At 30.4% G+C, this 13,209-nt stretch overlaps 1 protein-coding gene across 1 annotated transcript in view; it reads left to right on the top strand.

The window, feature by feature from the left end:
* Positions 1 to 1,424: 1,424 nt before the first annotated feature.
* The window catches only part of mtmr4 (myotubularin related protein 4), a 59,027-nt gene continuing 47,242 nt past the window's right edge, over positions 1,425 to 13,209 (top strand). Inside the window, exon 1 of the mRNA XM_016546285.1 lies at positions 1,425 to 1,916. Within this exon, the coding sequence (XP_016401771.1) occupies positions 1,872 to 1,916 (45 nt within the window). The 5' untranslated portion in view covers positions 1,425 to 1,871. The remainder of the gene's footprint in view (positions 1,917 to 13,209) is intronic.

The raw sequence follows: 13,209 nt of genomic DNA on the forward strand, positions 1-13,209 counted from the left end.
TACATGAAGGCATGAAATGTTAGGGTGAGGTGGACATGAAATGTCGTGGCACATCGTGGCACGTTCCTCACGCTCCGAGCGTTTGGGAGTCTCTTCTAGAGACGGGCGGCGAGGTACAGCATGTCCTTTAGTGCAGACAGCAATGCATGCTGGGAAACTGCAGAGCTAGTGTCTCACAGTGGAGCGGGAGGGAGAAGGAGATGCTGGAGAATGCTGTGTCACTGGTGCCGCTGCGGATCCTCTCTCTCTCTCTCTCTCTGTGTGTCAGTGTCTCGCCCGTCGTGACTGAAGCGCACTGATGCACCCCCCCCACTGCAGCCATGCAGCATCGCAGCACTTCAACAGACAAAACTCACAGTGAAGGATACATTAACCTGATGAGCACGTGATTCATGTTGCTGGATTTGTTTTATTATGTATGTTTCCTTTTATGTGTAGAGCAATTGTGTGCTAGTGACGGGAATCTTAAGTTGGACGATAAAGATATAGTTCTAAAAATCGTTCTCAATATTAAAGAATAGCAGAGTCCACACCACAACTATAACGATAAAGACAAAGAGAAACGATATCGTTGGAATCACTTTCAAAACGATTGAGGAAATAATCGACAGATTAATTTATCTAAATACTAAATAAAATATTAATATTAAAAACTGATTTATGTGTATGTGTGTGTGTGTATATATATATATATATATATATATATATATATACACATACTTTTTTAAAATAAAAAATATATAAATAGTTTATATGTATATATTTTATTTAATTTGTTAAAGTTTTAGTAATTTTGTTGCATTTGTCATTTTTAGTAGGCTTTGTTATTTTTAATGTCTATGTAGTTTTTATTAATTTTTATTTTGAGTCCGTTTTTATTTTTATATTTTTTTGTTTTTATTTTATTAGTTAAATATTTTATTTAATATATTAAGACATGTGGACGTGGAATGAGTAGGAATCAGTCCCATTTTAGTATCATTACTAATAGTTTTATTAATATTTTGAATCAGTTTTTATATTTATATTTTGTTTTAGTTTCAGTTTGAATGATTTAGTAATTTTGTTTTTTTTTGTCCTTTTTAGTAGGCTACATAGTCTATTAATATTTATTTCAGTTCCAGTTTTATTTTAGTACATCAAGGTAAATTAAATTAAGATGAGAAATGTTGCCATGGCAACTAGCTGAAATATATATTTTTAAATGTTATTTTATTTCAGTTAACATTTATTTTATTTCAAGTAACAAAAATGTTTTTTAATGGTTTTAATATCAGTTTTGGTTAACTATAATAGCCCTGTTCTGCACTGTGGCACGTCCGAGGAACGGCAGCAGTGAGCATGATGCAATAGAAAGCTGTGTTTATTGTCTTTATTTCCCGTCTTCAGACCGGAAATGGTCTGGGTGTTTTGGCTCCAGTGTGTTTTGTGCGCATGGATGCAGTGATATGAGGTTGCAGGCTGGCACGGATGAGATCTCGGTGAAGGGTGAACGCAGGAATAAAGAGAGAGAGTGAGAGCGTGAGGGGGATGCAGTGCACAAGGGCGGAGCTTAGCATCAGGCAATACCCCGTCTGATTCTCTCTCTCTCTCCATCTCTGATCTCTGTGCGCTGACGCCGGTGAACACATCTGTCCGTCTCTCTCTCCGCTGCTCTCCTGTCCTGTCTTCACCAGCGCCTCCGTCTTTCTTCTGGAATATTCTGAGCCACAGGAAGCGCAGGGAATTGTGCGTCTGATCGGTGTGTGTGTGTGTGTGTGTGTGTGTGAGGTGGCGAAACACACGCTGGTCTCGGCCGAGGGAAGGATGGTTTTGCCGGATGGTTTTGCGGCGGTTCTCATCCGAGTGCGTGTCTCCCGGGCAACCGCGCCATGAGCCGGACCAACCGCGTCCCCTGCTCAATGCTCAACTGCTTCGTAAGTGTGTGTGTGTGTGTGTGTGTGTGTGAGCGCTGCAGCTGTGGTGAAGTACTTGACGGCACGTGACTGTACAGATGTGTGTGTGTGTGTGTGTGTGGATCACACAAGTGCTGTTTCTACTGAGAAAGCGAGAGTGAGATGGTGTTTCGTCATAAAGAGAGGCTCGACTGGGAATATTTGTGACCCTGGAGCACAAAAGCAGCCTTAAGTCGCTGGGGTATATTTGTAGCAATAGCCAAAATAAATATTGTATGGGTCAAAATTATCGATTTGTTTTTTTATTGATTTTTTTTTAAGTAAAGATCATGTTCCATGAAGATATTTTGTACATTTCCTACTGTAAATATATCAAAACTTAATTTTTGATTAGTAATATGCATTGCTAAGAACTTAATTTGGACAACTTTAAAGATGATTTTCTCAATATTTTGATTTTTTTGCACCCTCAGATTCCAGATTTTCAAATAGTTGTATCTCAGCCAAATATTGTCCTATCCTAACAAACCATACATCAATGGAAAGCTTATTTATTCAGGTTTCAGATGATGTATAAATCTCAATTTTGAAAAATGGACACTTATGACTGGTTTTGCGGTCCAGGGTCACATTTGAGCAAACGGCAGGATCTTTGATGGACAGAGAGAGAAGTTCAGAAGAGTGTCAGATTAGGAATATTTAGAGGTCTTTCGTTTTTTGTTTTTTTTTATAGATTGTGTTTATTCTGAAAGTTTGAAATGTTTGGTGGTATTATAATAACAGAAAGTTATTGTTAATATTTAGTATGATTGATTATATTATATTATATAGTACTTAATAACAATAATAAGAATTATTGTTATTATTATTATTATGTAGCATGATATTATACTAAATAATAAAAACATCGGTAAGCTTAATAAGAAAATAAGAATTTTTTAAATTATAATATTATATTATAATATTATAATATGCTTATTATTATTATTGTTTATTATTATAATTTTAGTAAATAATAGTAATGCTATTAAATAAGTATATTAAATAATTATTTTATTGTTATAATATTGTATTGTTATATTATAATAGTATAAAATTATACTAAAAAAATACAATAATAATAATAAACATAATTATTATTATTGTTGTTGTTATTATTATATGGCATATTATACAAAATGATGTTTAAAAACAACAATAAGCATAAGAATATAGAAAGAAAAATAAGAAATATAATGAAAATAAATTATTTATAAATTGAATATTATAATAGTATAATATTATGCTTATTATTATAATAATAATAATTTATTTATTATTAGTTGTACTATAGTAGCATAATATTGTAGTAAATAATAATAATGCTATTAAGTAAAAAAATCGAAAATATAATATTATTTTTTATAATATTATATTATTCTTATAATCATTGTTATATTATAATATAAAATTTTGCAAAATAATTACAATAATAATAATAACAATGATTATTATTATATAGCATAACACAAAAAAAATTATGAAAACTAAGCATACTAATATAAATAGAAAATGTAATGAAAATAAATTATTAAAAATTTTATATTATAACAGTATAATATTATGATTATTATAATTACTATATTATATTTTATTATTATTGTTTATTATTATTATGTTGTTATATTATATTAGTATAATATTTTGATTATTAAAGTATAAGTGTAATAAGTATAAGAAGGAAAATATTATGTGATTGTTATTTATTATTTAGTATAATAGTCATCATAATGGCAACAATGTTATTAATAATAATAATGGGGTATAGTATTGTATTAGTTTTTGGTTTTTTATTCTCATATTTTATAAACTATTACAAAATAACTATAAAAATAATATAAATAACTATAAAAGTAACATAATGGGTTTTTAGTATGTAAATGCTACAGTAAAATGACACCAAGTAAAGCAATAAGGCCAAGCAAAAGGTCACGTGTATTATTTTTTTTCTATGTTTAAGGAGTGTTATTGGCACATAAAGTGAACGTCAATAGTCAATATAATAAAAGATGCTTTGTAAACGATTAAATTGATTTAATAATCACAGTAATCATTTATTCCACCATGTAATATAGTTGATTAGTCTAATGCAGGCTGATAATGGACGCATGAAGGAACTTTTGCATTAGTATAGAATCAGGCTGATGTGCTTTAATGTATCAGCATGTAAAGAGGATCTGGCTGTGGTTTGTCTGTCGGCATTGATGCGTGGTGATGCTGAGATCTCGTGCAGATCGTGTTTGATTGAAGATGAGCTGATCTTCATCATCATGCATGAGCTCAGCCTCACATACGGCCGTGTTTCATGCGAGTTCTCGTCAGCGGTGGGCCCTCGTGATCTTTTCAAATATTCCTGCTCCTGAAATATTCATTAGCAGCGAGAGAAAGCAAGCGACTCCCATCCCACCGGAGCATTTGTTCTTCATCTCTCTTCCTCCTCACGCATCTGTTCTCCTCTCCTCTCTGAGCTTTCATAGATTGTTGTAATTAGCGATGCACAGAAATTTCGAAATTATCGAAATAATTTTTTTTGCCAAAATCTTCAATAAAGGAGCGCTCAGTCTTCATTTTGATGAGCTGAGATCTTTTAGTCTGTGCTGTTTTCTGTTGATGCGTGAATAAAACCTCACTAAGCATTAGTGGTCGACCGATACGTTTTTTTTTTTTACAGCCGATACCGATGCCGATATCTTGGAAAGCAGGGTGGCCGATATAAAGCCGATATAATTTTATTTTAATTCATATTTAAGAAATTTGAAATCATTTGAAAATAGATTAAAAAATAAACGTGTAAAATAAACATACTTATACTCTAGGAGACATAGTATTTTTCACAAATAAATAAATATTTAATAAAAATATAATTAAAAAGGAAGTAAACTCCTGTCCGTATTAAATTCGCACAGACCATAGGACCGACCGTCACAGAACAATGCGATCATGCAGGTCACATGCACACTTCACAAGATCTCAACTAGATTCGACTAAGTCGGTATTTGAAAAATGGCAGATATCGGCCGATATATCGGCCTTGGCGATATATCGGTCGACCACTACTAAGCATTATTTGTGGCTCATCTGAAATCCATAAACTTTGATTCTTTTGATATCAAACAGTGTTTTGAATGCGGAAAGACATCAATAAAACAGCTTGTAAACATTGTCACGAAACATTTACATCAGGAAAGCCATTCAATGACCATAAACTAGTTAGTCAGCTATAGCTAAAATATCTTTTGAGAGGAGCATTTTGATAAATATATGCACTATATTACATATTCATTATATTTTTACTCAACCTGTTGTCTTGATTATTTAGTTTAATTTCCAGTAAAAATAACTTTTTGTATTTTATAAACTATTTTAAAATTATGACTTTTATAACTATAAAATAATACATGCGATGGGTGTTTAGTATATAAAGCATTTTATTTGTCAAATTTCCATCAAAAATGACAATTATAAAATTGTTTTGGAAACTATTATAAAATAACTATACAAATAAAAAATTACATATGTGATTGGTATTTAGTATATAAATATTTTTTTGTCAAATTTACAGCAAAAATAACTATTATAAATTAAACTGTTATAAAATAACTATAAAAATAACATAACTATAAAAACAACATGTGATAAGTGTTTAATATATAACGCATTTTATTACATATGTTTAACTATTACATATGTTTGAATAAATCTGTCATGAAAAGAAGTTTTTATTACATCCGCTGTTACATTTTACAACAATTCAACAATTACATTTTTCAACAATTACATTAATTGTTCATATTACATGAACATAATTATATCATTAAAAAGTTGATATAAAGACGGCTTTATATGCAATTTAAATGTTTATATACAACTTATATATTTTATTTTATTTGAGTGTTGATTTATTAAATACATTTGTTTAATTGATTATAAAAAAAAAAAAATTTTTGGTTTTGGTTTTCAGCTAAATTAAAATTAAAATAAAATAAAAAAAATAATTTAAATTCCATAAAAAATCAATTAAATAATTATGTAAATGATTAATTTCACATTGTATTTGTATTATTAATTATACACAATAATAATAATAATAATAATTGGTAATTAGTAATAATTAAATAATTAGTAAATAATAATAAACCAGAGACGGAATTCCTTTGGTATACGTGGAAACGAGACTGATTGATGGAAGAGTCTGGATGCATTTTAATCTGAATCGCTGTAATAATTTCCAGTCAATCTAACTCATGCGCTTCCCACTGGATTACAGTAGATGATTATTGTTTTAATGAATTAAAGCAATAGCTGTCCCATCCCAAAACCTCTGAATGATTTAATTCATGTTCCCGTCCTCCTGTGGCCGACCTGAAATGCAACAGAGAACTAGAGCTGTTTTAGTATTTAGTCGTGTTTTAGTATTATTTATATACTGATGTAGTTTTTCTTCATATTTTGAATTAGCCAAATGATATATATTTTCGTCATTCATACTTTAAAATTTATTTTAGCTTAATTTTTAGTCATTTTCTTGTGCATTTGCTTTTATTATTTTATATACATTTCTAATTAGTTTTGTTCATTTTTAAAAAAAAATTGTCATATTTTTATTTTATTTCAGCCTTATTTCTTTTACCATTTTTTGTTCTGCTTATGTGCTTTTGTAATTTTTATTATTTTTCTATAAAGCTTTGTTTTATTTTTATTTTAGTTTTAGTCATTTTGTTATGTGCTTTTGCATTTCGAATTTTTTCTTCTTACGTTTTAAAAAAAATAAGTTGTTAAAAAATAAATATGTAAATAAAATATTTAGCATATTTCTTTTCACCTTTATTATTTTTAGTATTATTTATATGCTTAAATATTTATAATATTAATAATAATGATGATGATAATTATTATTATTATTATTATTATAGTTGTTATTATTTTATTAATACATTTTTTATTTTCAATTTATTGTATTTTTTAAAATTTTAATTTTAGTAATTTTATGTGCTTTTGTCATTGTTTTATTAGTTTGTTTATTTTTCCTGTTTTTTTTCTATATAGCTTTATTTTAAGTTTTACTATTAGTAATTTTAGTACTTAAACCTAAACTATATATAATTATTAGAGAAAAAACAACTGTATGTATGTGTGTGTGTTGTTATTTTTTTCTCTAATATTTATTTCAGCTTTATTTCAAATTCCAAATGATTTTAACAATAACATTGAATGGCCCTGCATTAGCTGAATGTTTGTTTTGTGTTGATAACTAGGGATGCTCCGATCGATCGACCGGAGATCGGTATCGGCCGATAATCACATTTTATGACTCGATCGGTACTCACTACACTTGGCCGATCTCACGAACCGATCGCCGTTTGGTGACGTCAACGCGTGACGACGTACATGATGCGTGGGGACATAAATGATTTGGCGCCGGTGTGGAAATGTTATGACGTTTCGAGAAACAATGAAAAATTCGCTATTTGTCGTGTATGTTTTGCATGATGATATGATAAATAGATGGTTCATTTTTAACAGCAGATTCAGTGACGTTAGAGCTGATCTGCACACGTCTGCGGCGTGTTACGGCTCCACGGCCACCGCAGCTGATCGCGGCCGCTCTAGTCAATGCTTGTGTTTATACCGGCCAGCCCTTTCCAACTTTATCTGGAATGTCACCGTTTCTGTCAATGCAACTTCCCGATCAGACGAACGAACACACACACACGAAAATCGCCTGCCTCACGAAAAAAATTTATTTAAAAAAAATGTAGTTAATATTTGCATCATTTATGATTTATTTTATCCACCCGCGGACCCACCCGCAAATAATCAGAATGCATTTTTTATTACCTGACCCGTGGATTATCCGCAGCACCCGTGGATATAGGAAAAGCAAAATATGTTTGCTGCGTAAATCAGACAGACTTACTGAAAATGCAAATTCATTCTCTGCCAGCAGGAGGTGCTTTAAAGCGGGAGAAACAGAGGTTTCCCCGGTAACGGCTATACACAAAGCAGCGCTGAGCTCACAAACGCTGCTTTATCAGGCATATCACATGCAAGATGAAATTAAAATGACATCAAAAATTTTCTAAAGCTAGTCTTCCTTCAGAAAGATATAAAAACACCCGCGCCTCGTTTTGATTTTTAAAAGTGCAGTACGTGCTCATGTTTATTCAACCAAGCCTTTTGGAAAATCCAAAGCTAGAAGCATCGGTATCGGCCGATCACCATGACAAGAAATCGGTACTCAGTATCGGCTGCAAAAATCCTGATCGGAGCATCCCTATTGATAACGTTTCTAGCCTCACTGTTTCTTGCTTTCTACTTTTGTCGTCACTTTTTGTATGTTTGGCTTCTGCTTGCGTCTTCGTCTCAGTTTTGGCCTTGTTCCTGTCCCAGTTCTGTCCTGTAACTTGCTTAAGGAGTCAGGGGTGTGTCTGTGTGCCGTTTGAAGATCTCCGTGTCACTCTGAGCTTTTTATAGCGCGTCTGCAGCCGATCCTCATCAGGAGAGTGAAATCTCCCCTCGTTAAGGCCGTCCTGGGTCTGTTTGAGGAGGTTTGGGTGTTGAATGTCCAAATGTCTCCGTCTTTAACCAGCCAGAATGCAAACGCAGCAGAATCGACCCATCAGCTGATTGAAAGCAGACAGACGTACGATGAGGACGGAGAACGTGATGAATTGATTGAAAACTCGAGTCCATCAGAAAGATTGATCTTAAATCTATCGCCCCTCTCTCTCTCTCTCTCTCTCTCTCTCTCTATCTCTCTCTCTCTCTCTCTATCTCTCTATCTCTCTCTATCTCTCCTCATTTCTACTCTGTAATTTATTGCTCTGGTGGCTCCAAGTCCGAACATCACCATTATCGCTTGTTTATTTACTGCAGATGGAATATTTCATATAAACTTATCAAATTGCACAGGCTGCAATGTAATTAAATAAATTAACTAAATGCATGCATCAAAGGCCTTCCCATGCTTGTAATGAGAAGCGCTTATCAACACAACAGAAGGTTTAAGGGCTCCCTGTGGTTTACTGTCAAAATAAATGTGTGTTTGCCTATTGTTTGAAAATGAAGAACTTAAGACAGTCATTAATTTAAAAATGATTCATTATTAAAATTATTATTTTATTTTTCTTCAATTTTTTTCAATTTTAATCTTCAAAATATTACAAGAGTATTATTTCTTATTTTGTTTTTATTTAGTAGTACTAGTAGTAGAAATAATAATAATAATAGAATTATTGTTATTAGAATGAATATAAGTATTGTAATTTTACAGTTATAAAGTAAAAATGTGAAATTATTATATTTTTCATGAATACATTTTTACAGTGAAATATTACAAGAGTAATATTTGTTATTTTGTTTTTAGTAATTTTGATATTTTTATTTAGTAGTAGTAATAATAATAATAATATTGATAATAATATTTATTATTTTTATTACAATTTTTATTATTAGATTGAATATTAGTATAGTAATTTTACCACTGTAAAATAAAATGTAAAATGTAACAAAATTGTTATTATTATTATTATAATTTTTTTTTTTACAGTAGTAGTGTTATATTTTTATTTAGTAGTAGTAATAATAATATTAATAATAATAACAATTATAATTATATTATTATAATAATTATATATTATAATATAATAATTATTATATTATATTATTATTAGTTGTTGCAATTCATTTAATTAATATTGAACAATACATTTGTTACAGAATTTATTCAATTTATATATAATGTTAGTTTTACTAATACAATACAAATGCAACTGTTCATTGTTGGTTCATGTCAGCTCAGGTCCATTAAAAATATTAACTTGATTTTAGTTTAAAAATTAATGTAGTTAATCAATAAATTTAATTAATAATATGCAATAATAAATGCTTTAGTGCTATTTTTTTGTCAGTTTGTTACCTAATGTAGTTAACTAATGTTTATCAAATGTATCCTTAATGTAAAGTGTTATCAAATTTTATTTAATTGTATGTTGAATTGCAGTCACAAGTGTTTTCCACCAGTCATGCACTTTGTCTTTTTCATAGCTCCAAGTATGCATACTCAACACTGGAGCAAATAAATGATGTTCTGTCCTGGTAGACCTCACTTTGGTTGCAGGATGCTTGAGTTCGGTGTTGATGTGGCCGTCCTGAGTGCTGGTTACTGTGATTTGACTGTGAAGGGTGTTTCTAGGGGTCGATCGCTGGCTCGTTGCGTGCCGACTGCAATCCTCAGAGTCTCTGCTGGCTCCACGCCTCAGGGACATGGAAACAATAGCTCTCCATTCATCTGCGTAATGTAGAAAGTGCTGGATCATTTACATGAGCGGCTGAAGAGTGAAGAGTTTTCTTCAGCTTAATCAAGAGCTCTGTAGACATTCGTCTCTATTAACTGAAGTTTTATTCTATTTTAACTCTATTAACTCTGTCTCCTCCATTCCAGCCAAACACACACTTCCACACACTTCTACGTAGCCTGCATGTTAAGACATCAGAGATTAGAAATTGGCCGATATTGTTTTTTTTTGTTTGTTTTTTTAAAATAACTGATACAGAATATTTGTGTTTTTATGTGCCCAATAACCGATATGCAGAATCAATATTTATTTATTGTTTTAATTCTATCTGCTGTAGTAGATTAGTAGAGATTGACCGATATCGTTTTTTTTTTTTCATTTCCACGGAGCTGTAATTATTTAGATGCTTATTAGCAAAATAAAGGTTATATTGTAAGTGTCAATATAATTTAGGAAGTTTTAAATGAGTGGATCTTGTTAAAAGCTGCATACATATGATTAGGAAAAAATGCTTAAATATCGGGAAAAATATCGGTTAAACCGATTATTTGTCGATCTCTGTCAGAGATGCACTCATGCTGGTCCAAAAGGTAAAAAACATAATTATGCTTCCTTTTAAGACCTTATTGTGCCATCTTTGCTTGTATCATCTCTGGAAAAGGCAGTCCCATAATGCATTGCAACTAGCTTGGTGGAAATAAAAAGTGCGAAGGAAATGTTGATATAATATTCATTTACACTGCAAAAAAAGTTGTAAATAGAGATTGGAGTACTTTTACAAGAAAGTACTATTTCACTAGTCTTTGTACTTCAAAATTTCATGTTTAAATTAATGTTACTTGCCATTTTTTATAACTAGCCGTTTCTGTGTGAAAATTGTTTCAAAGTAAATCCTACACATAAAATTCAGTGCACATATTCAGTTTGTTTTTACTGTAAAGTCATGCCTTAATATGCAATCTTTGTTATATTGTTTTGCTAACACTAGCTGTAATATTTATGGTATTTTGGCTGAAATTGGTTTACCTGCAGTTCTGAGAGAAGCTAGTCTGAGTGAGTTTCTGTTTTGACTAACCGCTCGTCATGTTTAACTCATTCAGTTGACTTTGTCTGGTTAATAGTCGATCCACTGGTGTGCTGATGAGGAGATATAGCACAGATTCAGCAGGCAGACAGCTTACAGTGTCGTCACTCATTATATTAGCTTTTGACACTCGTGCAAACTGCACTTTGATGCCATGCAAACAGAGAGCCATGATTTAGGTCATTGTTCTGATAAACAGCATGTAAATCAAGTCTTTATTTATTTATTTACTTAATAATTTGATAGATCTTCCTCTGTCATTCAGCAGTTTTCATTGCATTTCCAGGACGGCTCCCGTAAAGATGGGCTTCCTGCATTTACTGCATCAAAAAAAAAGTTTGATGGTTTAATATTCAAAAATGAAGAAAGTAAGCCAGTCATAATTTACAAAAATAGTTTTGTAATTTTACAGTTGTAATGTAAAATAAAAATTATTATAATTATTAAACATTTGATTTATTTTGCAGTGAACTATTACAATAGTAATATTTCTTGTTTTGTAATTATTTAGTAATTTACATATTTTTGTTTTATAAAAAATATTTAATACCCATATCGATCTCATAAAAAAAAAGTAATATGGAATTATTTAAAAAAAAAAAAAATTTTAAAGCACAAATTTCAGAAAAAAATCACAATTTGATTATTGTTCAGCTGTAATGTAAAATTATTATTATTATTATTATTAAATATTTGATTTTGCAGGGAACTATTACAATAGTACAATAAAATATATTACAATAGTAGCATTTAGTAATTTGTATATTTTTATTTAATAATAATAATAGTCATCATCATCACAATAATTAATACCGAGATATATTTAAAACTTTTTAAATTATTTTAAATCACAAATTTCAGGAAAATCAAAATTAGATTTTTTTTTTTCAGTTGTAATGTAAAATTAAATAAATTAATTATTAATCAATTATTATTATTATTATTATTTATTAAATACTTGATTTATTTTGCAGTGAATGGTTACAATAGTAATATTTCTTAATGTTTTTTAGTAATTTGTGTATTGTTATTTAATAATAATAATAATGAATACCCATATTAATATATATTTAAAACTTTTTGGCTAAATTGTGCAGCCCTACCTGCAGGGCTCCAGACTAATATTTGAGAGCAGTGGCACCAGAAGCAGATTTGGTAGCGCTGGGGGTGGTGTGCGGGAGTATTAAAATATAGATCATTTAATCATGAAATTACTATTGTTTTGCATTAATCAGTGCAGTTAGGCTACTAATAATATTACATGTTCATTTCTTGTTTATTTCTCTTTTGTTTATTGTTTATACAGATTTGACAGTAAAGCACTAAGCTTGAGTTAAGATGCATACAAAATTTACTTTTAGTAACAACAGTAACAAGTGCAAAATCTAATTTTTATATAGAAAAATTATATTTTCCACTCTTATTAAATGTACCATTATTCTTCTAGTATATGGAACTGACCAACTTTATGTGATTTTTTTTTAGTGATTATGTGTGATTTAGTAGCAAATTGAAGAAAAGTTCAGTTTGTGACTTTTCTTACTTCATGCACAAAAAAAGGGTTAAAAATCTGACAAAATCTGATTTGTTGATTATTTGATATTTTATAATAGTGATTTTATCATTTCAAAATATAGAAAAAAAAGTAGAAATTAATGACTAATAAGCCAATAAGTTCTCCTCCACTCTAAAAAAAAATGCTGGGTTGTTTCAACCCAACTTTGGGTCAAATATGGACTAACCCAACTTTTGGGTTAAAAATTTAATGTAAAAATTTAACCCAAAATTTGGGTTAGTCCATATTTGACCCAAAGTTGGGTTGAAACAACCCAGCATTTTTAGAGTGTCTGCTGTCGTCTACTTGTTATAATTGTGATTTGATGTATTTTTTTAA

Source organism: Sinocyclocheilus rhinocerous, unplaced genomic scaffold (genome assembly GCF_001515625.1).
Source record: "Sinocyclocheilus rhinocerous isolate Xijiao unplaced genomic scaffold, SAMN03320098_v1.1 scaffold370, whole genome shotgun sequence".
Lineage (NCBI taxonomy): Eukaryota > Metazoa > Chordata > Actinopteri > Cypriniformes > Cyprinidae > Sinocyclocheilus > Sinocyclocheilus rhinocerous.